The sequence below is a fragment of the Gambusia affinis genome, linkage group LG21 (assembly GCF_019740435.1).
Source record: "Gambusia affinis linkage group LG21, SWU_Gaff_1.0, whole genome shotgun sequence".
NCBI classification, from domain to species: Eukaryota; Metazoa; Chordata; class Actinopteri; order Cyprinodontiformes; family Poeciliidae; genus Gambusia; species Gambusia affinis.
In genome coordinates, this window is record NC_057888.1 from 6,989,534 (window position 1) to 7,016,500 (window position 26,967).

At 38.2% G+C, this 26,967-nt stretch overlaps 2 protein-coding genes across 4 annotated transcripts in view; both read right to left on the bottom strand.

The window, feature by feature from the left end:
- Positions 1 to 660: 660 nt before the first annotated feature.
- si:ch1073-406l10.2 (uncharacterized protein LOC100536977 homolog) lies at positions 661 to 2,408 on the bottom strand. The gene is made up of 4 exons (XM_044104551.1): positions 2,188 to 2,408; positions 1,301 to 1,405; positions 1,036 to 1,137; positions 661 to 948 (listed from the first exon to the last, which is right to left on the bottom strand). The coding sequence occupies exons 1-4, from the start codon at positions 2,377 to 2,379 to the stop codon at positions 859 to 861; spliced, it is 489 nt and encodes a 162-aa protein (XP_043960486.1). The 5' UTR covers positions 2,380 to 2,408; the 3' UTR covers positions 661 to 858.
- A 1,866-nt stretch (positions 2,409 to 4,274) lies between these two features.
- slc4a2b (solute carrier family 4 member 2b) overlaps positions 4,275 to 26,967 on the bottom strand; it is a 43,530-nt gene continuing 20,837 nt past the window's right edge. For all 3 annotated transcript variants that reach the window (XM_044104554.1, XM_044104555.1, XM_044104556.1), the window contains 21 exons: positions 25,355 to 25,526; positions 24,675 to 24,901; positions 24,332 to 24,444; positions 22,900 to 23,120; positions 19,593 to 19,729; positions 15,566 to 15,746; positions 14,467 to 14,602; positions 13,792 to 13,993; positions 13,611 to 13,716; positions 12,761 to 12,945; positions 11,888 to 12,107; positions 11,018 to 11,224; positions 10,176 to 10,324; positions 9,565 to 9,759; positions 9,064 to 9,294; positions 8,196 to 8,285; positions 7,952 to 8,118; positions 6,792 to 7,045; positions 6,554 to 6,723; positions 6,099 to 6,272; positions 4,275 to 5,360 (listed from right to left, as the gene is read on the bottom strand). In XM_044104554.1, the coding sequence (XP_043960489.1) occupies positions 5,280 to 5,360; positions 6,099 to 6,272; positions 6,554 to 6,723; positions 6,792 to 7,045; positions 7,952 to 8,118; positions 8,196 to 8,285; positions 9,064 to 9,294; positions 9,565 to 9,759; positions 10,176 to 10,324; positions 11,018 to 11,224; positions 11,888 to 12,107; positions 12,761 to 12,945; positions 13,611 to 13,716; positions 13,792 to 13,993; positions 14,467 to 14,602; positions 15,566 to 15,746; positions 19,593 to 19,729; positions 22,900 to 23,120; positions 24,332 to 24,444; positions 24,675 to 24,901; positions 25,355 to 25,526 (3,618 nt within the window). In that variant the 3' untranslated portion in view covers positions 4,275 to 5,279. The remainder of the gene's footprint in view (positions 5,361 to 6,098; positions 6,273 to 6,553; positions 6,724 to 6,791; positions 7,046 to 7,951; positions 8,119 to 8,195; positions 8,286 to 9,063; positions 9,295 to 9,564; positions 9,760 to 10,175; positions 10,325 to 11,017; positions 11,225 to 11,887; positions 12,108 to 12,760; positions 12,946 to 13,610; positions 13,717 to 13,791; positions 13,994 to 14,466; positions 14,603 to 15,565; positions 15,747 to 19,592; positions 19,730 to 22,899; positions 23,121 to 24,331; positions 24,445 to 24,674; positions 24,902 to 25,354; positions 25,527 to 26,967) is intronic.

The following is a 26,967-nucleotide window of genomic DNA, read 5'->3' on the forward strand; positions in this document are numbered from 1 at the left end:
CAACTTTTCTTGTGTTTTTGTTTTGTGTTTCATCTATTTGCTGTTGCGTTGCAGCTTTTTGTTGTTGCGGCTTCTTTCTGTTCTATTGTGGCTTTTGCCTTTTCTTGACCCTTCTGAGCCACAGTAAGTAATGAATTACTAAAGTATCAAAATTAATTACATTTTCAAAATTTTGGGGTGAGATCAAATACAGTGCAACACACATAAAACAATCAAGCAGCACTCACCAACTCCCCATTGAATCCACACACATGAATCCAACAGGAAACACGGCACAACTGAAATATAAGCAATGTTTTTTTATTTTTTATTATTCTGTTTAAAACCTCCTTGGGGCAACTGCCCATATAGCCTCGATCACCATGATGCATAAAATATACATAAAATAATGAAATATTTAGCAAATATATATTTTTTTTACTTATTTACCATTTATTTTTACATGATTGAGTTGTGGCACTTGTGGATTTCCATACATGCTGCAGTCCAAATTGTTATTTTGAACTTCCTCATTCTGTTGGGGTCATACGGCTTCATCTTCATTTCTGCCCACCTCCAGTTTCTGGTGAATAGTTTGCTGCATGACACCACTGTGTAAAATTTTTTTTAAAATGTAACAAAAGAAAGAAAATAAGGTGCAAAAGTAACAAGATTCAGTAATAAAGTGATCTTAATGTTTTATTTACTTGATAAGTGTGTGAGTAACGTGACAGAGACAAGAGGATGGAAAATGATTTCTATTTGACACTATGCACTTTGTTAGAGAAAATAAACATAAAATCGACATCATAGAAGCTAGTTTTGATAAAACAACAACAGAGGAGACAGAATAATTTAGCTTTGACGTGTTAAACTTTCTTAATTGTCTCCAATCGATGAGAGAAGAGTCGGAGTGCCGCATCTGTACTTCAGAGCTTTGCATTGTTCAGCTCTGGTGGTTCTCATGTCCTGCAGAACAAAAGGAGGAAAGTCAAACCCGGCGCAGCCTTCAGGACAAATCTGAAGCAACAAAAGGTCAGAAAGGGTCAAACGGACCTCGGTCAGCGCTGGTCTGTGGACGCAGTGGATGTACGGCTGCGGTTCTGCTTCAATCTCTTCCTCGAAGGTTTTATAACAGGTTACGCAGTCGATGAGCGGCTGCATGAGCGCACACAAACAAAACAGCAGAGGCAAGTCAGAACTGGCGCCTCCAAACCCACATTCCACATTTCCCAGCTTTCCCAGCTCCAGTGAGCTGACAAATCAGATAAACAAAACAAAAAAAAAGAAAGAAAGAAAGAAAAGAAAAAACAACCCTCACCCTGTCGTTTCTGAACTGGCAACTCGTGGCGTCGACGGTTCCCTTCTGGCACTTTGTGGCTTTAAGGTAGAAGTTGTGGTTTATGAATTTCACATTAAAGCCGGGCTGAGGAGGAAGTGAGGCAACAATGATATTAATATTAAAAATGCTCTGGAAATTTATTATGATGAATACTATTTGTTAATATCTTATTAAAAGTTTATTTAACTAGATAAAAACCTAACAAAAAAGAAAAGCAAGGCAGCAGAACATGTCAAAGTACACTGCAAAAACAAAAATATATTACCTAGTTTCTAGTGCAAATATCTTACTACACTTTAAATAAGACAAAACTGACTTACAAGTCAGGTATCAGAAAGATATAGGAGTAGTTTTAAGGCATTTATTTCTTAATATTGATTAAAAACAAGCACCCTTTGGGAAAAAGGTCTTATTATAAGTGGAAGTAGGAATTATTGGCATAAAACAAGCTTCTATATTTTGCTGAAACCTTATTGTAACCTACTTTTATTTTAATTCAAATGTATTTCATCAAGTACAGCACATTAACCACCGTTACATGTTAAAAAACAAACCAAACTTTATGTTGTACATAGGTTGTTGTTTTTTTACCCACAAGCTGATTTTCAAAGGCTGTTGGACCTTTATTAAAAGACAGCTACATTAAAATTTCCTGTCACACACACAAAGACAAACATTGAATTTCTGTCACTATAATCAAGAAAAACATGAAAATTCTGTTTTCAATTTGTTGTCCTAAGGCACTTGCACTAGAAACTAGACCAAAAATACTTAGACATTAGAAATATATGAAACATTAACAATTTGACAAAGTGCAGCAGATTTTAAACACAGGACATCAAAATTAGAAAACAACAGAACTTTACCTCGAATTCTGACTTTTCCAAACTCCTGAAGAAGAGAAAATGATGCAGGACGCTGGCATGGGAGCTGAGTTTCTCCAGGGCCAAATCCACTCCCTTCTTGAAGGAGTCAGGAAGGTTGTTGTAAGCCGGCTGCGCGTCGGACGGCAAAGCCAGGCAGCCGAGGCTGAAGACCCAGAGCAGGAAAGCAACCATCGTGGTTAGTTTGTGTCTGGGGGGCTGAAAGTGGAGCAGCCGACCCATAATCCAGAAGAGGGGGGAGCATCCGGCCCTCCTCTTCCCACTGAAGGACACAAGCTCAATCATGCCACATTCCGACTTCAGGAGGCGGATTTTAGACACGATAAACTTCTATCTTCCAAACCAAGTTCTCCAACGTAATCATGTACAAGTCTGCTGTGCTTCTAAAATATTTGAAACAAAGTGAACCTAAATATGAACAAAAGTATATATATACATATGTATATATATATAAAATACATTTTCACCTTTTTTCTCGATTTTTATTTGGCAGCATCATGCTGTGGAGTACCGTAAATAGAGATATTTAGTAGTGGGCACAACTAGCTAAAAAGTTAATTCTGACAAGGCTGAAACACTAATAATGCAACAGGTATTATTGCTAAAGTGCTAAGTCAACATGGTATTTGGTGCAAGCTAATGCTAAAGAGTTAAGCAGTATTGGTGAAAACCAACACTAAACCACTAATTCCACATTACTAGCAGATGCTAATGCTAAAACATTAACACAGTATTAGCAGAAGCCAACATTACAATGCTAATTTGACACCATTAATAGAGCTAAAGCACTAATTCAAGATGGTATTAGTGGCGCTAATGCTATTGGTGCGTTCACACCAAATGCGCTGGACACATCAAAAGCATCCAACGTTCAAAACGGTTCAAATCATGCCTCAATGGAAATGCACCACAACAATCCTCAACATGACTCCACACAGACTGAATGTAAACCAGACGCATTTACATAAAGCGTATAAAGAGATTAAAAAAAGAAAGTCTGCACCAAAATCAATTTGTTGCCTGGGGAACGGCCTCAGGCTGTAATTACTACCAATAACCTCGGCCTTGTCTTGAAATGCCTTTTAAGCTCAAGTTTTTACAAAAATATCTTAAAATATTACCATCACAAAACTGTTGATGTAGATAAAAAAAGAAGAAAAAAAAAAGTGTTTTCTCTTTATGTGAAGCAGGGATGAGATGTTCATAAATAAAAAAAAACAAGTAAATAGAAAACACTTTATTCGTCATCAATATCTGATGGACAAGTTATCAGCAACAGTCTCATGGACTTGTACTGCAATAAAAACAAATCTACACACTTCATAACGACTTGATCACAGAATCTGAAACTACACAGGCACACTGATCAGAAACAACAGACTGCACAAAAACAAAACACTTCTACCAAATCTTTGAGTGTTTGCATACATTAAAAGCAGAAAAAAAACTTCTGTAGTATTCTTTAAACAAACAGCAGTGATGCATAATCCAGAGATGTTTGAAAAGTGCTGAACACTGTAACATGTACCATCCTAAACACTTTTAGGTCACTTAACCCCATAGGCACTTCACTTTTTGTGACCTTTGACCCCAGAAAGGCACCATCTCAGTCAGGCTGAGGCAGTCAGAGGGGAAACGTAGTGTTTGACATAATGTAACAGAAGTCATTTTTAAAGTGTTTGACAGTCAAAAGATTTAACCGCATGATGCAAATGATTACAACACACAAATATAGCGTTTAAAAAGCCTTCCTTTGCAGAGACGCATTAATTTTCTGCTCGGTCTGGGTGGAAATCTGAAACAATTAAACCGTTTTAACAGAACAAAAGTTAAAACATGGAATGTTTTAGAGTAAAATTGGGAAGAAAAAAAAAACTCCGGCAGGATCAGATTGGAGATAATCAAACTGCAGCAGCTTGTTATTGTAACTGCAGATATTTGGCACTTGGACAAAATGGTGATTAATTTACAGCAATTCCTCACCGAGTCACAACATATTATAACATTAGTGCCCTGCACAGACAATTCGAGTTCATCTATACAGCCACTGTATTATTATTTTTGTTTTGAATAAAATAAGTGAACTCTGCATGATGAGAAACATGATTTCATGGCATTAATGTAACAGTACGATTGCATCTTTTGGTGAAACATTAACAGTAATCAAAGATCTCCCTCTGCTGGTGATCTTCCATCACTGCAGGCACTGAAATAGATGATTCAAACCAAGGGTCCTGGAGGGCCGCCATCCTGCATGCTTTAGCTCCCTCCCTGGTGATAGCAACAACTTTTTCAGCATGTCAATATTCTTCTTAGGCCTTCTAACGAGCCATCATTTGATCCAGGTGCGTTAAACCAGGGAGAGAACTAAAACTTGCAGGATGCCGGCCCTCCAGGACCGACTTTGGGCACCCATGATTTAAACTGTAGCATCCAAGTTAAAAACAAAATGATGAAAAAGCAGGCTAAAAAAACTGTCCCTCAATTAAAGCCACACTACGAACACTAAGCAGCTAAAAATAATTACACAGAATACAGTTCAGATTTGGTTTCTTATAAAAAAGTGCTACAAGCTTCAGGTTTAAAGTGATTGACTGTCTAAAATAAGACAGAATGAGGAGAAAAAAACTGCTCAGTATCTCGTTTCCTTCATAAGGCGCTTAGTTGGTGTAAAGGAAGAAAAAACATGACTAGCACTAACAACATGTTAATGTTAAGGAATGTATCGTAGATATCTTCCACATATTCAATGTGAATCATAGCAACTTTTCAGGGCTAAAAAGTAATCAGTTTTGCACATATGTCTACTGTTATATATTAATTTTTAGTTTGCAATCATTTTGTTTCATTTGGAATCTCTTGTCCCCTGAAATAAACTTTTAAATAAAAATAAAATGTCATGAAAAAATAAAGAAATAAAGCTAAATCTCTTCATTTTGTTGTCGCTATCGAGCACAAAAAGGCGCCTAAGCAGAGTTGTTGTTGACCAGATTCTTCCAGCAAGCTTTACTTTCAATTTTCTGAGCCGGAGATCAGCGGTTCTGATCTTGGGTGTCGAGTGGAGTTGGACTGAGCTACACGGGCATGTGCATCTCGGAGTATTCGTCGTAACAATCGCGCTCGTCAAACTTTGGTTCTGCATCATCACCATCCAGCTAAAAAAGAGAAAAAGAAGGGAGATGGATGCATTAATTTTCCTATATGTTAAAGTTTGATGATTTTCTGTGATTTACAACCTAAAAGCAAAATAAAAACAAATGTCCTATAGTAGTATTATACATAAAAAAGCTGGTTAGTTTTATGTTACTTTTGTGGTTTTAAACAAAATTTTCATTACTGCATAATATTTTAAACCTCGATTCTTATGAATCCTGATGTCTGTCTTACTTTTAAAGTTTTTAATGAGTTTTTATCAATGGGCGATTTCACAGAAAAACCAGAGGAAACTGCAACATACTGAGGCGCAGCACACAGTGTAGCCAGAAGGTGGCGACTATGAGGCGCACATTCATAGAACAGACCATCAGAATATGAGTGAAAACCACACAATTTAAAAAAAAACTTGTGTACTGGTTGAACCAGCTATGCATCCATTCACGTCTTCCACTTATTGTAGAGAATCTTATATCCTGTTTTTATATTATTTCCGGTGTAAATATTTTATTTTTTTGCTTTTTTAATAGAACTATGAATGTTTGATTCCTTCTTGCAAGTAAAACTCAACAAATCTAGCTGCAACTTTTTCAAAACAGTTGCCACAAATTCAGCAATTTTTAGGCTGCAATAATCAAATAATAAAAAAAAACTCACACAGTCCTAATAACATACAAAGAACAGAGTCTGTATTACAGGAGGTTGAACACGCTCACAGCGCCCCCCTGTGGTTGACTTACACATGTCATCTCTCTTTCGTTGAAGATGCGACGCAGCACGAACATCTTGACGGGGACGGTGAGGAGGAGGACAAAGGGGAAAGCCAGAGACGCCTGGGTGGACATGACGGCCCAGAGGACGGCCAAGCACACCATCTGGATGCAGGTGAAGAGATGCATGCGCCACGTGCGAACCTGATGGACCCAAATCAGTCCAGTTTACCACCGGGAAACGTACATTCCATATCGGTACATGTCAACTGATATGAAACACTTATATCGTGAGACATTTGAATTATTTAAGCCTTTTGGATCAAAGTTCAACAACTATTCCATATTTTCAATATTCTATCACCAAAGAGTTTCCTCCAGTGTATTATAAGTCTGGTGGGCTGCCAGGCTTTATTTCTGGGAGAAACGCTGCATCAGACGTATCATCCATTGATATCTATGATGTGTTTTTAATATGAACTCACCTTGCGTACGTAGGTGTGGTCAGGGTGATACTTTGGCGGCATGAGGAGCAGCATCATTCTCTCCGTCAGCTGGATGCCGTTGAGCGACATCACTCCCATGTAGAGGAAGATGCCAAACAACACGGCGAGGGGAATCTGACGCAGCAGGTCACCGATCACAATGGACATTCCTGGACACAAACTCCACCAGTAAAAAGAAGCCTTAATGGGAGCAAAAAGGCACCAGCTTGACACTCACCAACCATGATGGCGACCAGCAGCCCGGTGACCCTCTGCTCCTTCACCTCCTGGATGCGAGGCTTGTCTCCAGGGGCGACGGCTTTGCTCATGACCGTCAGGGCATTGACGTGGGTCACGGAGCGAACGGTGGCGGCGGCCATCCACGGCAGGCCGAAGAGAGCAGAGCTGCCGCCGAGGACGACGATGAGCAGCAGGTCCAGGTGGAAACCAGAACCCTTCAGCAGCATCCGCTCCTTCTTACAGACGATGAGACTGAAGAAGAGAAAAGGAGGAGAGTTTATCTAGAAAATCAAATCCTGATGCAGACACGCAAACCTGAAGCTGCAAAATGAACAGAAACAGATGCTTACAATACATCCAATACAGATGAGGAAGGAAGGGAGGATTAAAAAAAGCAAGCAAGAGAATGAGAGGAAGCAAGGAAGGAAAGATGAAAAAGCAACAAGGAAGAAAGAGGTTTTCAAAAAAAGGATAAAAACAGCAAACAATCAAGAAAGGATGGATATGGAAGCAAGGGACAAAGAAAGGGTAAAAGAAGTTAAGGGAAGAACCAGGAGGAAAAGTGAGGATGCAAGGAAGAATAAAAATGGAAAGGTCACAAGAATAAAAGGGAGGGAATATAAAAGTATAAAAAGGCTCAAAGGAAGGAAGGGAGGAAGGAAGGAATGGAAGGATAAATAGAAGAAAGAAAGAATAAAAAGGCAGGGAAGAGTAAAAGAGGAAAGATAGTAGGAAGGGAGAAGGATACAAGAAAAAGAATAAACGCAAGGAAGTAAGCAAAGGTTAGAAGGAAGGAAGGAAGATCAATCAAAGGAAGCAAGAGAGGAAGAAAGGGTAAAAGACAGAAAAGAGGAAGAAACTTGGGAGAAGAAAGAAAGGAATAAAAAGACAACATTAGAAAGGAGGACAGAATGAAAAAGGGAAAAACACAATGGAAGTAAAGGAATAAGGAGAAGGAAGAACAAGAAGGACAGATGAAGTGAATAAGGACACAGGAAAGGAAAGATGGAAAGACTTAAAGAAAGGAGGAATGAAGAACGGAAAGAAGAAATCACGTTCCTATATTTCCACTCTTGGGTCAGAGGTTTCTCCGCTTCCCGTCCGTTTATTCGCTGATAGACCATCGAAAATCAAAATGGCGCCTACGGTTCTACTCACGTTGTGATCTGCGTCTCCATGAAGATCAGAATGAAAACCAGCAGCGCAGGAAGACAGCAGGCGAACATCATCCAGACAGGAAACTCTCCATCAGAGCCCAGAGGATTGATGATCCAGCCTCGCTTGTTGGGACTCGTCACAGAGAAACCGCTGGGGACGCTCAGTTTCTGGACAGAGGACAGAGACGACACTCAGCAGCGTTTGGACAGGCGGCTTAGAGGGAAACCACACCACTGAAACCAACCTGAGTATAAGTGTCTTCTATGCTGTAGTCCATCAGAACCATGATCAGGATCGCAATGGGGACTCCGAAGTCTCCAATAATCCTGCGACACTAGAAAATAAAACGCAAACTGGTTGGAAACGAAGAGGTGGAAACAACCAATCACAGGATGTCACTTCAGCAGGTTTTACCATGAACATTTAGCTAAATATTCAGTTCCTCCAGGAAGTTGTGATCACAACTATTAATGCAAATTTTGCAACTTTTCCACTAATCTGATCAATCACTAACGTTTTCACTGATTTTCTTTAAAAACAGCATGTTCATACAGTCTTCAACAGAGAATAATAGTTTAAATAAGCTAATAAAGCTCTAAAATCATCTTAGCTTTAGTTTAAATAGTTGAAGATATTAACCCCCTATTACAGAGGAGCCCACAGTGTGGCTCACAGACCATTTGCAGCCCCTACACTGCTTTTTTAAAATCGGCTTTGAAAGTATTTATTAAACTTTGCACAACACAGCAAAACATTTTCAAAGAGAGAGCAACCAGATCATGTTTCCATTGCGGCGTACCAACTTGAATTGTTTCTATGTTCCTCAATAAAGCCCAAACCTTGTTGCAAACTTGAGCTCTTTGTTTTAAGAAGGGAACATGGGAAAAAAAGCCTTTTGTGTCTGACCATATTTAAATAAAACATTGGATGCTCAAATTGTTGAGTAGGTAAAATATCAAGATTTTATGTCATTTTACAGAGTTTTTTTAAAGCATATTTGATTGGGCTTTGACTGCAGCTATACTGACAATTTCACCCCATTTGACAAAAAATAAAAATAAAATTTCCAGTGACGCTAAATACTTTTCATCGCATAAATTATAAAGTCTCACCTTCCCGGGGAAAAAAGCGCTGTTCTTGAACTTCCGCAGGTAAAAAGCGATGAAGAACGTTCCAGCCATGAGAACCAGAGAAAGCAGCGCCGTGTTGGGCTCCCCGGTAACCGTGACGATGTGGGTGTCGTTATGCTCCCTCATCGTGATGTTTCCTGCTACAACTTCTTTTTCTTCTTCTTCTGTGGTGCTGTTGATTGAGCAGCGTTTCAGCGGGTGCTCCTTGAATATCTGAACGCAAAAGTCTCGCATTAAACACCAACCAAAAATAACTATATTGTCCTCAATCTGGATAATAATAATAATAATAATAATAATAATAATAATAATAATAAACCTTCAGCCTATTAATCTTTCAAAGTAAATCCATCATAACAGATTTCAGGGGCTCTCATTAGGAAAACACTCATTTTGACCCCATGTTTTGAACGCCGTCCAAAGATTAGTCACTTCGGCTTAACGTCCGTTACGCAAACAAAAACTTCTCTCTCTCATGCGTACCCTGCCCAGCTTGATGAAGGTCTCGCAGATGAAGATGAGGGAGATGAGGAAGGAGAAGATTTCCTGGGTGAAGCGGGAGACGAAGCGCACCAGAAAGCTGCCTTCGAAGGCCACCGTGACGATCACGATGACGATGAGCCAGAAGCCGATCCAGACGCGGCCCGTCAGGTACTCCATGCTGTGTGCTTTGCAGAACTGTGGAGACACAGAACAGTGAGAAATGTGGACTCACCAGCGTTCATGTCAATGCAAGTCGTGGAAATTAAGCTATAATTATTTAAGCTTAAATTAAATAACTTTGTGTAGGAAACTGAAGCCCAGTTGCTATAATTTAGGAGCAATTTAGAGCAAAAACAGCATTTTAAGAGACTAATGACCGGAAACTGGCAGCATAGGAACTCTTTTCCACTTCTCTGCAGTATTCAAACATCTTGCATCATCTATTTTCTGTCACATTTGAACAGTATCATTTATTCTGCTCATTTGGGGTGTACCTCAGGGATGATTCCTTGTGCCTTTCAATTTTACATGTCGTTTCTATTAAAATGCGGTTACTGTGTGCAGTTTAATGATACAAATCAAACTTAATCAAGTCCACCACTAAAACGTACACTATAAAAGGCTTCCTCAAAGACCAGAATGGGTCCAGAAAAACCAACGACTAGCAGCGGCTGAGCTCCGAGTAAGCAGAACAGGATGCCTTGGACCGCTGTCGAGATGATCAGCTCAGAAACCCCAATCAGTCCGTCTGTCTTCTCACCTTCAAATAAACACACACAGAGCTCCTCAGTACCGAAACATGAACAGGATGAGAGCTGAAAAATTCTTCTTAAGAAACCAGAGTTTAGTGGGCAAAATTGATGGCAAACATTTTCCAACTCTAATGTAGCTTTATTCTATGCAATTTACCTCAAAAACAAAAGAAAATGCACCTGTTTAGAAGAAAGGTGTAATGTAAATAAGTGGAAATAAATTTTAACCAAAGCTCTGTTGAAAGGTTGAGTCTTTAAGAGTTATTTTGCACGTTGCATTGTGATTTGGCAATCTCTAATTTGCACATATTAAGAACAACAAGCAACAAAATGGAGTTGAACAATGTTAAGCTAAAGCTAAAAACATGAGAAAATCCAGTATTAAGCCAAAGTTTTTTAAACTGGTAGTTGACGGCAACAAGACATGAGTCAGCTTGTGGAGTTCAGCAAACGGTAAAAAGACTCAACACTGAGCAGACCTGTGAAGGCAAGTCAAACTGAATAGCTTAACTCAAACAATGGTTAAAAACAAAAGCAGTCTAAGAGTCTTTAATTACATTTAATTAGACACCGGGCCAGAAGATTTAAGCTTAATCTAAACTCTAACGTAAAGGGTGGAAAAGCTTTGGACAGGATTTATTATACTCTCATTTCCAACATTACAAACGCTGACATTTTGAAATGAGGAGACCCATCCGTACCTAGTAAACCTCCAAATGTGATAGCTGGAGAGAGAGCAGCAAAGTAGATGAAGATGACCGCCGCCATGCACTGGCTGTTCAAGGCGTCGCTGAAGTCGCTGATGTACTTTGGGTATCGACGCTGAATGTCTCTTATCAGGCCTCCGAAGGGGCGGTTCGTGCGCGCCAAGGGGTCGTCTGACTGTTTTGAAGGTTTGAGGAGGGCCTCTGGGTAAGAAAAGACATTCAAAACATTATAAAGCAGTTTATCCTCACTTTTTTAGGCTGATCAGGACCACTTGTCTTGAATAACACATTTCATCTTAATGAGAACGGTGGTGCTGAAAATGTGAATTCTGAGCTTACCAATGATGTCAAACATGAAAAATCTAATCACTACCAATTGTTGTGTGTATTAACATTTTAAGACTGTAATTTAGAAGCATAATACAGAAAATAGACTTGAGTTGCTTTTAGAAAAATAAATCCTATTCTGCACTATTAAATATAACAATTACCAACCCATTTTTAGCTATTGGATTTATTTGCCAATTAAATTATTTTTGATTAAATACAGATAATAGCTGTTGCACTGCGAGTAGAGCAAAGGCGTAAAAAATATTTCTCAAAAACCGAGCAGTAAGACTTTGCTTCCTCCTGGCGTCGTTTTCTTCCCACTGGCATCTTCAATTTTTCCTTAGAGTGACCCAGTTTTAAGCCACTAATTACAGTAATTGTTATTTTTAAACACAATCCTTTGGTTAGCTAGTTGTAGCGTGGCACTTTTAAGTAATTTACATGCAGTACCTTGAAGACCACTAGAGGGCGGCCGAGGACCACAGTTTGAAGAAGACCGATAAAATAATGTTTTCCCTTGATTGTAGAGCTTACCTTTCTCCTCAAAGCTTTTCGGCTCTTTAGCCAGCAGTTTGACCTGCTCTTGTTCTTCCCTCTTACGGAGCATTTCTCGCTGGAAGCGAGCAACAGACCGAAGCAACTCGTCGTCTCCCATCTCCGATGGCGGCAGAACGATACTGCAGTCCAAGAAGTTGTTGATGGCATTCAGCAGGTCCTGTCTGTCGTCCGCTAGATAAGCTGCCTCATGAAATTGCTGAGGACAAAAGAAAAATGCACAAAAATCAACTCAACGTGCTTTATTTAGGGTTTTGTTTCACCAATGGACTCCTTGGGTTTTCAGCACGCCCAACCTAGTCCGCCATCTTGTGGCGTATCCGAGCGAGTTTTACAACTTCTATTTAGTTGGACTTTATATTCAGGTAAGTTTTATAATTCTGTTAGGGTCATGCAATTACACCAGAATAAAGTAGCAACAATACCAGAATAAACCTTTTTTTGACGATAATATTGAATAGAAAGTTAATCTTTTAACACATCAGCATCATTAGCAGGACTATTTCGAAGAAAGATGAACACAAATTGAGCTTATTAAGTCAGATCCTGATAACTAAGCTTTTTTCCCCCTCATTAAAACTTTTTTTTTCTTAATTTAAGATGTTTCTGGTAAAACTGCATGCTTTTTTCTGCTAATATGACAACTACTTTCTGGTAATTAAACAAACATTTTTGTAGTATGGTTCTAATTCTTCATTATGCAACTCGGAGAAGGGATGACTAAAACAAATGGCACTTTGAAAATACTTCCTGTAATTTCTTTAGAAAGAAAACAAGCAAAATCAATTAAATTGAGATCTGGCATGAGAAGCCATGCCCCAGTCAACAGCATTCATTTATTTTTCTGCTCACCTTGTCAGACATGAGGGTGGAGATTGAGCGTCCAATCTGATGGTAGTCCATGCTGGTGGTTGGAGGTCCAAGCAGAACAAAGAGGAATCTGACGGGCACAGGAACTTCCAGAACGGACTCCAGTTCCACCGCCTCTTGAAGCCTCACAAACGCCATGGTGGGCTGCTCCAGGAAGTCGACGCAGCCTGGAAAAATACAACAAAAGTTGGAGTATTAAAGCAGATGTTTTTTTTTTTGCTTCCATTTGGGTCTGAATTCCTTCTAAAAACAGCCCAAGAACTTAAAATGTTCTGGAAATAAGTTAATGCTTTTTGCCATTTAGAAAATGAGCCGTTTCAAAAACCTCCAGAATGTAATGCTACAAATCAGCAGGCACTGCACCGTTACCTAGCAACACAAGCAGAGTTCCAGCATGTTTGGTCAGCTGGTTTTTACTGCTGTATCATGGTTGCTGGAAAAGGCAAGAGTTTTGTGGTTGACTAACCTAACTGCTTTTCAAAGTTATATGCTTATATTATTGTGCATTTATTCCTAGTCACTTTCATGTAACTACAAACGTTGAGTTGGGGGTCTTGGCCAGCAGCAGCTTATTTGGATTTAGGCCCTGATTCAGCGCAATCTGAAAGGAACTCAAAATATCAGAACTGAGCAGAATGAAATCTCATTGTCAAAGAATAGTTTTGTCTATATATATATATATATATAGACAAAATATTTCTATTTTTTCTATATAGAAATATATAAACAAAATATTTCTATTTTTTCTATATATCCATATAACCTAACCTGCTTAAGGTGGACCAAGAACACATAAAGATAATTATTTTGGTTTTGGATATGAATAACTTACCCACAAGAACCACTGTGGCCTCAGCATTTTCCGGAATCTTCTCCAGCAACTTCAGCTCGTGTTTGGACTTGGATCGATGCATCCCCGGCCCCAGACTCGGCTCCTTCTGTTAAAAACGCAACAACACAGACGATGAAGTGTGAGCGAGAGCCTCTACCAGCCAGGTGGAACCCAGACGTACCTGTGGCTCGTTCCTGTCTATGTCGATGCGAGCGTCATTGTCCACCGTGGAGTTGACGGTTCCCATGAGCGGGTCGGTCACAGACGGCTCCAGCTGATGGTTGTGGTTGGCGGTGTGGTGGTGCGGTAAAAGGCTGCCGAGGCTGGCTGCTGAGATGTTTCTGGGGAAATGGCTAACGTGCTCCTTTTCATCGCTCGGGTGACTTTGGGGGGCAGCAAAAGGGAGAGTGAGGTTGAGCAAGAGGAAGAGGGGCAGAGACCAAGCATGAAGCCATCTACTAGCAGGAAGCAGCAGAGAGGGAAAAAAAAACTTTAAGGACAGCAGATTTAACATACAGGTATTGATAACTTTGCATTCTTAGGGCCATTTGAAACCACTAGAATAGTTTTGTGGCTTCCACTTAGGCAATAAGATCAATAATTTTCAGACCTACTCCCACTCCAGAAAAAGGGAGCTATAAAGAAAAGAGCTTAAGAGGATGTAGAAGTCTGGTTTAAAGGGGAATGATCACTGAGTAAATGAACAAAAAGTAAAGACTGCTTCTTCCTAAAATTGAGAATAAATTTAGTTAGTAATATCCGATACTACTGATTACATTAGTACTTTTAAAGGGGGAACAATGAGAGTATTGTCAATAATCTGTGATAAAATGAAAGGTTTATTTCATCTTTCTACCTGTGTTTAAGCAACAGAGCTCGCAGGACGTTGGATCTGTCCTCCGCTTTGATCTGGTCAGAAATGATCATCTGCTCCACCACCTGGTGGGCGATTCCCGGCAGAGTCTTCTGGTCCAAATCCAGCAGCACCGCACCTGTAAACACAAACAGGTCAGCAGCATTAGCTACAGGAAAATTAAAGCACTTTCAAGGTGAAGTTTTCAAACTTTTTCAGCATCACAGTTTGGAGATGATTTTCTTTTTCCTTTATACACCTGAAGTTACAGAAAAATTTCTTTAAAAAAAATTATTCTCTTAGGTTTTCTGGCATTTAGCAAAAAAATTATTTTGGCAATTCTAACCATTCTAAAACAAGAATAGTCCAATTTAAATTCAAATAGTGAGAGAAAAATGTGTCTAATATTTAGAGTTGAAACAAGATATTCCAAATTAAGACTTTTAATCAAACATCAGATTACACTTAATTACAAATTAATAAATATTAATCAAAATTTTTATGTTTTCAAACTTTTCAAGCACCAATTTGGTGAAACTACCGAAGACTGTTTTAATTCACGATTATATGATATAATTTATTATCTTTATGATGGTATTGCACATCAGGGAAAGGTAAACTACAATATAACATGTTATTTTCTGAAATGTTTCTCTTACACACTATAAACCTGACTGGTCTGAAAAGGTAAAAAAAAAAATCTAAAAACAAATAAATCTCACCACGTTTTCTGGTATTTATGAAATATAAATTATTTGAACTGCTCTTAAACGAGAGAAGTTGGGTCTGATTTGGATTCAGACAGTGAGAAAAAAAGTTTGATCTGATAAGAAAAAATTAGTCTGATTTAACTTCAGATAATAAAAAGACACAAACAGTGAAAAGAAATTTGTCTTTATCTGTAATATCTGGTTTAAAAACAGTTTCCAAATTTAGGCTTTTCAACTGTTAGATTTATTACAAAACTTTATGCACAGTTTGATTTCTGCATAAAGTCCTTGAAAGGGTTTGGTACTAAAGCACTTTCCAAACATCGAAAACAACTCGATTGTGGAAATTAAAATATTTCCAGGGAATTCAGTGAACTTTGTCGTGGTTTTACCGTGGGAGATGGTCCGTCTGAGCTCCAGCAGACTGCGAAAAGACAGCGACGCGACGTGCGGTTTCCCCCAACGGTCCGTTTCCTCCTCTACATCCTCCTCAAACTTGATCCAACGAGCCGTCTCCTTCCACTGCATCTCCTGGTTCTTGTCCATCGTCAGCTCGTTCAGCTCCACAAACACCTGGAGGTGAAGACATGTTAAACAGTCAGGCAGACCAGACATTCACTCTCAGCCTGGTTGCCATAGATTTGATTGGGCTTGTGATTGTTTGAACTTTTATTTTGGGGATTTCCGGGTCAGAATTGCAAATGCGGCTCCAAATGTATACATGTTTATTTAGCAGGTTGCAGAGACTTTTCACTTGTTTTGTAGCCATCCACAAGGTCTTTGCAAACAGAAAATTTGAGATTCGTTACAATGAATTGATTAGTCATTAACTGGAGTGTAGATTCTAAAAATGTCAATTTACTGAAAGAATAACATACTAAAAGCAGTAATTATGTTAAAACTGTACAAAAAATACCCAAATTTGGCATTTAAGATAAAAAAAAATAAAAAACATGATATACCTAGAACTTATCAAGTGGCAGTTTTAGCTTTACCTGGTTTAAAAAGTCTTTTAAGCACCTTTTGCTATCCAATTATTAATGTAGAAAAAAGGGAACAGATCAGTTCTACAATGTCAACCAGAAAAGATTGAGCTTTTCACAAACTGATGTTGGAAATATTTTTCAAATAAATTAAAACCGGCACACCAATTATTTTTCAGAAACATGTAACTTCTGTGTCGCTGCAACACAAGAAAAGTTCAAATAAACCAATAAAAGCCCTGGATTAATGACAAAAATTACCAAACATTCAGTCAAGAGAAAATTATCCATATTTGATTTGGAGGTTAACAAGCTTCTGCTCAAGAAACCAGCCAGCAGAGAGGACTCTTAGAAGGAAACCAAGCGAGCAACTGATCCAATTACTCCTATTTTTTAACTTCATACTCAACATGAGCTAAAAAGTAAAACTCAAAAACTGCAAATTGTGATTTTAGCCATTTTTGTAATGCGCTGAAATGTATCTAATGACTTAAAACGTTTCATCAGGTGCTCTTAATCAATTTAATCAACTTGTGAAGTTTCCTGAGGTGGAAGATATGGCTGATGAACAAATAAAATTTAATCAGTTAAAGTTTTGGAAACACAGGATGGTTTTTTCCCCCCACTGATGCATTCTTTGAGTTTACCTAGTTTATGATGTCCAAAGCCACCATCTTGTTTTACAGCTTCAATTTATTTGGAATTTGAATTCATGTAAACTCACAGATGAAGTATTGGGCCAGGCTATGATTTAAAAAAAATCCTGATAATAAAGTCATAATGTATCCAGAATAAAGTTGTAATTTTTGTAAAAGGAATACAGACATATTTTTATAAGAACTTCAACAAGAAAAATAAATTGAGGATTTTGTGAATTTATACATTAATATAAGTTTCACTAAGTTTTACTTAAGAAAAACACTTTTTTTTTTTACTCAACATCAAATTTCAGTAGCAGAACTTTGAAATAGACTTTATTTGCATGATATTTCCAAAGAAAGAATTACACAAACTGCGCTATTACAAAGTTTTTTTCTTACTGAAAATTAGATTTGTCATTTTTAAAAAAGGTTTCCTGATAAGATTGTGTATTTATCCTGTAAATATGATTATATTCCCATAAATAAACAGCCTGACCCTAACACTGATAGATATAACTTTTTGAAAACATTGTAATTTCTAATATCTATTTTTAGAACAGAAAAAATATCAAAAGCAATTTTATTTTTAAGTCATATCTTCCACCATCAGCCATAGTGGAAGCTGATATTTTAAAAACAAAGCTCCAACATGTAAGGAAAACCCATAAAGTCAGTCTCCGCTCTTTCTTCGTTGGTTGTTAGGAGGTTAAATGAACACCATGCTGGTCAGTATCATCCCAGAATAATCCCTCATCAGAAAAAAAACAAAACAAAAAAACCCAGCTCCTCTGTAGCCGCTGCATGCTTGTCAAACCACGCTCACACAGGTCAACGCTAACTCTGGCCGGTCACCCAGCCTCACCTTCTGGTACCGGGCCATTTGACCGGAGTCCATGTTCAGCAGGGTCCCGTCGGGCCGCGAGGCGGAGCGGTACAGAACCACCGATACGGGCTGCAGGAGAGGACTCAAACAGTGAGCCGACCCAGCAGAGCCACGCTTTTAAAGACGCCTAAATCTCATCACACACACCTGACAGGAGTATGTACGAGAATGCGTGTCTGTATTAATAAAACAGATTATCTCGTGTTTTTTTTTTTTTCCTCCCAGTGTCTGGTTACTCTGAGCTTCTCTCCCGTCTCGGCGCGTGAAAGGAAAGAACTCATTCATTCATTTTTAATCATCTCCCTGTCGCTTCTACAAAAGAAGCCGAGCAGAACTAAACCAGAGACGGAGAGACGGGGAAAAACAGTCGCCACAATTTGTAAGCTATTTCAAACCAATTTGAACAATAAAACATGTTTTAGAGATACATTTTCCATATTAAGGAGTAAATATTAACCTTCCTTCCACTTTCCAGATAACTTTATAGATGCTTTTCTAATTGTTTCACATACAGTATTTATCCAGGAAGTGAGTTAGCAAGAATAGAGAAAAATTCTGATTGTTTTCAGAGAAATGACTGAAGAAAAAGAAGAAATTGGCCATCAACAGAGTGATTCACTTTAGATTTTTCCTTCATTATTGGATTTAATTTCAGTCATTAGGTAGAATCATTACACATGATTAATATGAACAGATCCAGAAGCAGAGGAAAGGCTTTCGCTGCTTAGGCTGGTGGAATCAACTCACTCTGACTAAGTTGCTAGTTAAATAATCTATAGACTTATATGAAACACTTATATATTGATATGTTTTTTCATCCAGTCCCATTATCAGGTCATGTACAATCCTAAGAATCATCTTTATTAAGCAGAATATCTTCAGTCAGAGGTTTTTTCTGATCTGATTTAATGCAGGCTGCTACAGGAGAACTTTCAAGCAACTTAAACAAATCGGAAGTAAATTTTAAATAAAATTTTCCTTTGGGATTATGATTAAATATTCTGTATTGAATTGAGTGATAATCCCCTCTACTCCATCTTTGTTAAACCAAAAAACACATTTCCAAAAGATTTGTTTTTACTTGAATATTTTTGTAGTGAAATTAGAAAAATTACACAAAAAATAAAATCCTGCCCCAACATCCATGTTTGGGATTTAACAAAAATAACATATTGGAACAAATTTTAGTTTCAGTGTAGCAATTTCAAAGTAAACAAGACCAAAAAGGTTTTTAAAAAGTTCCTAATGTTGATTAAAAGTGATGGATGTTACGGTATTTGGGAATGTTGAGGCTGAATGTTACGACTAGCGTCGTCAACTTAATTATGCAAATATGAGCGTGCAGGTCCCTGTCTCTGATTGGTTCCCAGAAGACGACAGAGACGTCCAATTGGTGGTTACGGATATAAAAGCTGCAGACTTCCTGCCATCCATCCTCAGCTCATCTGAACCGGCCACAGTTTGTTTGTTAACACCTTGTAAAAGTCCTGGAGTTTGTAGGAGTGAGCTGCCGTTTATGTTTCCTTAGTTTTCTCATGTTTTTCTTAATTATGGAGGTAAGTTTTTATAATTTGGTTTATTTACTTTCAATTAGGTAAGTTTTGATTAATATTCAGATAGTTTCCTTTTGTTTGTTGATTTTGGCATTATAGCTCACTCTGAAGCCATATGCTCCACTTCTCCACTTGTAACATCTGAATCAAAAATACATCTTTTTAAAATAAATAACATAAAATGGTCAACTTTGTGCGTGTCGGCTGCTTGGGATCTGAAGAGGATGAATCCTTCATGTTGTGATCTCGCCACCCCTAGACGGGTCGCAACACTGAAAATGAGGAAAATCTTTCTCCAGCTTTGAGAAAACGTCTCCGGCTCCATTAAAGGACCAGAACGGTCCAGTGAAAAGTCTCACCTCGTGTGGGGTGCGGTCCTGCTTTTTGCTGCGAGTCGTCGGCTCTTTGTGGTCTTTGCCGATGTGAACCATCTGCCCCTTAGTGCTCTTCCTAACCAGGTGTCTGCGCACGCCGGGAACATCCTCAAATCGATGACCTGGGAAAACAAAAAGACAAAAACTTTGATTAGAGTCTAAAAAAACGTGACGGTTTTTACAATATTTTCACTAAAAAGCAGAATACACGATTCCCTGTGCATCCTCGCTGGTTGCTGCAGCCTTGCACCTTTAAACCAAATCTCTGCCTACCTGGTCAAAGGCCTCCTGGCCTTTTTGTTTCTACAGTCCCTCAGCAGGGAGTAGAGTTACCCATGCTGGCAGCACACCAGGCATTGAAAAGCAGAGAGAGGACAGTTGCATTGGATAACCAGGACAAAAACAGCAAATAGAATCTGTTCTGAACTCTAACAGTAGACCTGCTCACGATTATGGCCGATTCGTTCCAGTGGTAGCAATCAATAAAAGAAAAGATGGCTGCATTAACAGCAAACAAGCATTACAAACAAATGGTTATCGCTGGACAAATTGACCCGAGATGACTGGGTGGAGATAACATTTAACGTGTAAGAAAATGGGAGGACAAATGGACTCTCTCAATCGGTTTATGGTGGCAAAGTTGACTAGATTGTACAAGACTGAAAAGATTTAATTTTATTTTGAGAAACCAAACTTGATGATTTGGTTTCTTATTATCGAAGCAATGAACCGTCTTAGTATTGTGGAGGAGTGTTAGGGACACTAAAAGAAAGAAAAAACTTTTTTTTTAATCCGACTTTCAGAATTCTTACTCTAATCTTCTGATATCAAAGTCAGAAATCTGAGAAAGAAAACAATCAAGAAAAGAATGAAGAAAAAAAGATCAATTTCTGATAAAAATAGTGAGGGGAAAAAAAAGAAAATTGAGAAAAAAGTAAGTTTCAGTTTATTGTTATTTCTTTGCACTTCTAACCGTTTAATTTCTATTTTCGTTTAAATTAGTCTACTTTGCATTTCAAACATTGGAATCTTTTCCTGAAAAACAAAGTGGTAATTGTTATTTTTATTATTATTATTATTATTATTATGCACAGGCCTAATAATATGAAACTGCCATTATGATATTGAGACAGGATGTTTTGTGAAATGCACTTCCTTGGGAATCAATGAGGCAAAGAAAGAAAAAAAAAACAACTTTTGCAGCAACATTTTAACAAAATTCACTTACAGATATGTGAACTTGTAGCAGAAAAGCTTTTAATGTTCGACATCAAAGTGTTGACTCATAAGTATCGAACAATCCTAAATAGAGACATAAAAATACTTTAATCTCTACCTTGTTTGCACCAAACCCTCCAAAGATTCAGGTTTTATCCAGAAGTCGCTCCATGATGTCTGCAAGTTGCATCAAAGTAAAAAAAAAAAAAAAAAGTTTCCAGACCCCCAACATCAGAAAGCATCAAGGAGAAGAGGTGTTAATTTGCTGGAGTTGAGCAGAAGTAATTCCTGTTGTTGAGCAGCAGCCAGAGACAAAGACTCTTTCCCAGGATGATTTATGGGAGCGGATAAAAGAAGACATGATGAAGAACATCTAATGAAGCAGTTTGCACGCTCGGCTCGTCATCTCAAAGCCACAAAAAGGACTAATTATCAAACCCGCACTTAATTTGGCCTTCATGTCGACTTAGCGTGTTTCGCTCAGGGGTCAGAAGCTGAGGTCCAGATTTCCCCATTAGCCACCATGTTGGATCAGGCTTTAATCCTGAGGGCCTCAGCTGACAGCAGGAACGCCTAATTTAATAACGAAGGCCTGTTTCTAATTAGTTGCTGCTCTCCGCTGAGGGGTCGACTTCTTGACGTAAATCACCTCGGCCCCTCGACGGCGGCGCTGGCTGAGCTAGAGGCCGATATGGAGGGGCCCACGCCGCAGCAAGGCAGGGAACAGAAGGAGGTTTCACCTCCACGGTTCTGGTGGAATCTGAGGATCTCCTAAGCCAGGATTTGATTACACCACTGATGGAGGAATGAAGGTGCATCAAAGACAACGAGATGGCACTGATTTAAACACTGACAAATGAAGTCCCGGGTATTAAAAAGCTCACACAAATACCGGTCAGAAGATACTAAAGCACGAGAACGCAAGAGTTTCCTGCAGGATCAAGACGTACCAACATGTGTCAGTGTAATTAATCCACAATAAAAGGATAACTTTCATTTTAATCTTTCAATAAATCAAATATTCATAATGTTTTAGCATAAATCATCTTTCGTTACACAAAAACAAAATCTTACCAAGTATTTTTTGATTCATTTCTATTGTAAATATCTCACTATGTTTGAAATAAGACATAAACTTCAGCAAAACATAGGTCAATAATTCCTTAATATGACATTAAAGCACATTGAAAAGGAAATGTTAAAACAAAAATTCAAATACCAGCATATTTGCTATATAAGCCATGTTAATAAGTAATGAAAACAGAAATTTTCTCTGTTTTATTCATATAGACACGAAGTTTCAAACATAATCTATCTTATTTCACACTCATCGGAAAGGTTTGGTAGCAAATTGCAATTCTGAAGTGCAAATTAAATTATATTATTAGGCATTTAACACCAATAGACAAAAATAAAAAAGGGGCTGGGGGTCTTATTACCTCACTTATTCGACCTCTTTGGTTGAAAATTGTAACTGACATCAAGTATGTTTTATTTTTCATTCATATTATTATATGAAATTTTATAATTGCCTTATTGTTTTAACAAACTAAGTTTTTATTTGTTGTTCTATCATTGATCTGTGATGTTGTGAAGCACTTTGGTCACTGAGGTTGTTGTAAATATTTCATGTAAATAAACTTTGACTTGACTTAAGGTAAACATTTTAAAAAATGGCACAAAACACAAAAAATCTGTTTAATCTATTTAAAAAATCTTTGGTAATACTTTACTTTAAGGAGTGTGCATAAGACTGACATGGCATTGTTTTGTCAATAGTAAAAATGAATATTTATAACTGTTATGAAGTGTCCTTCAATAAATAATGACACCCTTAATGCAAAGTTGACTCTCTTAATGGACATTTTTAAAACAAAATTGCATTAAAATTTGCATTATTTACCAAATGATACTTGGCAAAACATTCATAAAGATTCCTTCATATCTATTACAGGTATGATGTGAATCTTATGCATACCCCTTCAGATAAAGTGTTACCAAATCTTTTCTCGTTGCTCAACTTTCCCAATCGTTGATAAAATTCTGCCCTTCAACTAATTGCGTGATTACTCACTCTTGATGCCGTCCAGGTCGGCGGAGGCCAGCGTCAGAGCTTCGCTCTCGTCCGTGGGGATGCGCTGGTACTTGGCTTGCTCGGCGCCCGTCATGTTGCCTGTCCGTCGGCGCTCCTGCAGGTCGTAGCTGCGGCTGGCGGAGGAGACCCGAAGCAGAGGAGGGTTTTCGGGCGAAGCCGAGCGAGAAGCGGGGCTCGGGGAGCTGGGCGAGTCGGGTTTACTTCAGGAAGGGGGAGAAAACGTGGAAATTTGAGATGTCTTTCTAAAGATATTTTACAAATACATAAACATGCTCACTAACTCACTGCCTAGAAGTTACTTCAGCAAGACTAAAGTATGCATATTTAATGAAATCAAACTAAATCTTAGCTTAGTTTGCTCTGCAGCCAAACGGAGGAAAACTTTATGCAACGTAATCTAGGCTGAGAATAAAACCTCATCAAGTGGAAAAAGTCTGTGTCATGAGGCGGAGTCGACTGCAGAGACAGGTGATTTATGAGCCAATGAGAACAGGATTGGTCTGGTCCATCAGATGATGCCCAGCAGGTCTACCGCATGCCTGAGTCATGGTAACGGACAGCGAGAACCTCAGAGTCCAAGGCGCACAATAACCTGAGAAATCTCTGAAGAACATTTCCACCAGGTGATTTTTATTTGTTTATTTTATTCATTAAACTCTTCTACTTTTACACTACTTCTGCATACTTTGTGCCATTTCAGCCGTTTAACTTTTTCCAAATTCTACTTATTCAGAACATTACTACTGTGTCTTGTGGTATTGACATCTTCTGTGGTTTATGAAATATTCAACTTTTTGTAACTATTGTAGTGGATGGAACATCCCATAATTTCTGAAAAATCCTGTGCTCTTTCACAGCTAAATACTTCCACATAATTTAAGGTAGAAACACCGTTTATGCTCTAAAACGTAGACGTATCCTTTAACTACTTCTGTTTATTTCAGCTTTTTTGCATCTTTTACAGATTTCATAAAATCACTCTTCAAGATTTTGCTTGCATTATTCTCAGGCATGTCAAACAAAACAACAAAAACTCAAAGCTGCTGTGCATGTTACTAAACAGGTTGTTGCTAGGTAACCATAGAATGAGTGAGTTAGTTGTTGCTAGGTAACCAAAGAGTGAGTTGATTCCACCAGCAGCAATCTTTCCAGATTGGTGCAGTTCTGGATCAGAGTTGAGTGAAATTATTAAATTCTATTGATAGTATCATCTATTGATATTCTGTGTCTATCATAGTATGTTATTGATTTGTTGAAAAAATTTATCTACTCTCTATGGGTTCTTTACACAGACCTGTAAGACGTTCTATTTGTTTTTTCTTTTTCCTTAGATTGCAGATTCTCTGAAAAATGTTTTTATTTATGAACCATAACAGTTTGTCTTTTATTTAGGGAATAAAACGACACTCACTCGAAGATGGATGCATCCTTGGCTTCTGCTCTCACAGGAGACTGGGGAAAAATGTTCAGGTCTCGGATCGAGTTGCCATGTCTCGACATTTGGTCATCATCCGATAAGAAAAACTAGAGGAAACAAAAGGAATACATTTTATTTGCAATTTTCTTTAATTTATTTTTATTTTTCTAGTATGGCCTTAATACTCCGTTGTACAAATCCTTTGGTTTTGTGTAAACTAATTTTATTTTCTTGAAGATTTTTGCAATAGTGCTGCTTCATGCTTACCTGCTTAAATAAGGCTGTAATAAAATATATTTGTAATAAATATCCTGCGAATAAATAATGTGAGAAGTACCTCTACATCTCTGGGTTTCTCAGACTCCGACAGAACAGAATTGGCCTCTATACTCTCTTCCTCCTCGTCCTCTTCATCCTCTCCTTCCTCTATTGGGCCACTAGAGGGCGCACGGCTGCTTTTATGATCCTTGTCCTTTTTCCTTTTCTTGCCGCTTTTCTTCCTTCGTCCCTCAGTCGGCAGTTTGGACAGAGGTCGGTGGATGTGACGAGAGTAGTGACGGTGGTCTGCGCAAGAAAAAAAAACACAAAGAAGTGAAGGTGAACTAGAAAAAAAAGAAGAAAAAAAACCAAAACTGACCACACAGAACCACTACCGTACTCAGAAATGAGAGTTTTCACTTTCACCAACTGGCATAAAAATTGCATCTTATAGACTTAAATAAAAGTCTTCATACTTCAAAGTGAAAAAGTGCAACAATTTAAGTTTTTTAATGTGAACCGTTTCATTTCTCATCCGTTTTTTTTACACTTCAAAAGAAAAGTTTCAATACTTCAAAGTTGAGACTAAAAGTGATTTTTGAATCATGTTGCATTTTTAGCGATAAAAAGAACTGAATTGTTTCTTCATAGCATCCTTTTTTCTTTCATACGTTTTAGAAAACTTTACCAGGGAATAATTTTTACTTAGGAAACAATATTTAATGTTAATGTTTGAAACTGAACGTTCTTTGTTCTTACATTCGATGTCCTCCTCATGGTAGGAGTGAAGCAGCTCGTCTGGTACAGAGGCCGCCGGGCGGAGAATGTGCTGGAAGCGTTGAACGCCCAAAGCTTTGTTCAGGTCATCCTCATCCTCCTCTTCCTCCCGGTGTTGGTGACCATGAAGCGAAGAGGCTGCAGAAGCCTCTGGCTGCAAAAGGGAGAAAAACGAAAAGAAAATATGTAAATAAACCCATAACAAAGGAGTTTGAATAATTTTTTCTTTTAAAAGAACATAAACAAGGTCAAGGATGCATAAATTACATATTTTGAATTGGATTTGATCCCCACACTGTGCAGCTCAACTGTGAACAAAAAACTCCAAAATAAGATAGGAAATAATCTCATTTAACTATATTTGTCTATTCTGATTTTTAAAAGTAGGCTAAAAATTATATACATGTTCTTTTGTTTTGTATTTACAATTTGTATTGATTGTATTTATTTACAAAATTTGTGTAGGCATGTCGTTTTAACCTCTTTGTATAAGGTTTGCATTTAGCTGGACATGTTACTCATTATCCAGGGACAACAGATGTAAAATAGCTTTAGGCTAATTATTGTGCATTTACAGAAAATTGTGTGTGTAATGCTCCTAGAAAATGAAAATATTTCTAAATTTGCACCACAACATCTGATTTTGATCACAAAAAAAGTTTTAAAATCAATTAGAGGGACCAATCAATGTGAAAAGATGTTGAATATTGTTTTTTAATATTTCAATAGTTTGTTAATGGGTTTTATCAATAAATTCTGGCACAACTGACCCTTTAAAAGCGTTTATGAACTTGATATGACCCAAGATTATGTGCTTCTCTCTTCCTCAAACTCTAGAGGGCTCTGTAGTCCTGTTAATCATTCCTAACCTCATATGATCGATCATCACATGCCTGGGATCTCAAATATGAGCTTTAAACGGGAAACGGCGTTTCGACAGGTTACACTCGTTTCCACGCTGCGGTGTGACTCCGATCATGTGAGTGATACGAGATCTATTTGTTTTTTCCCCCCCACGCAGCCCCGCCGGTGGGATGTTATGATACAGGTTGATCGACTCCAGCAGCAGGGGCTCACGGAGAAGCAGCGTCGCCATGGCAACTCTGGAGGTACGCAAAGACCCTGCGGCAAAACGTAGGAGTCAAAAGTCACCTGATGCTAGGTGATAAAGTTCATGAATTTGAGTCAGATTCCTGAGATTACCTGGAGTTTAGCATATTTCAAATATTTCAGTTTATGCCGAACGCAAAGAAAAATGTTTCCAACTACATCTTAGCAGTTCAAGCCCCATTTTCAGCAGATGGTGTGTAATAAAGATCATGCAGACAATAAGCTCATAAAAATCAATCAGAACCCGATAACATGGACTTCTTGTCTGAACAGGAAATTACTTGATTCCTCCTTCACTCCACATGCATCCCAGATGTTTTCATTGATTTAGGCATGAATACAGAGTGGGGGGAAATGATTCCCATAAAAACCTAAGTAGGTGTTATATACTGACAAGTTTTACAATAAACACCAAGGAGAGGGGAAGTTCAAAACTAACCTGCAGAAGTTTAAACAATAAGTATTGACTCCAAATCAGTTGCAAC

What these genes read in the sequence shown, in the direction of transcription:
- si:ch1073-406l10.2 (XM_044104551.1), bottom strand. Translation starts at nt 2,379, where the DNA reads ATGGTTGCTTTCCTGCTCTGGGTCTTCAGCCTCGGCTGCCTGGCTTTG. An exon ending in GCCAGTTCAGAAACGACAGG is followed by an intron (nt 1,138 to 1,300) that starts GTGAGGGTTGTT and finishes GCGCTCATGCAG; the next exon opens with CCGCTCATCGACTGCGTAAC. An exon ending in ACAGACCAGCGCTGACCGAG is followed by an intron (nt 949 to 1,035) that starts GTCCGTTTGACC and finishes TTTGTTCTGCAG; the next exon opens with GACATGAGAACCACCAGAGC.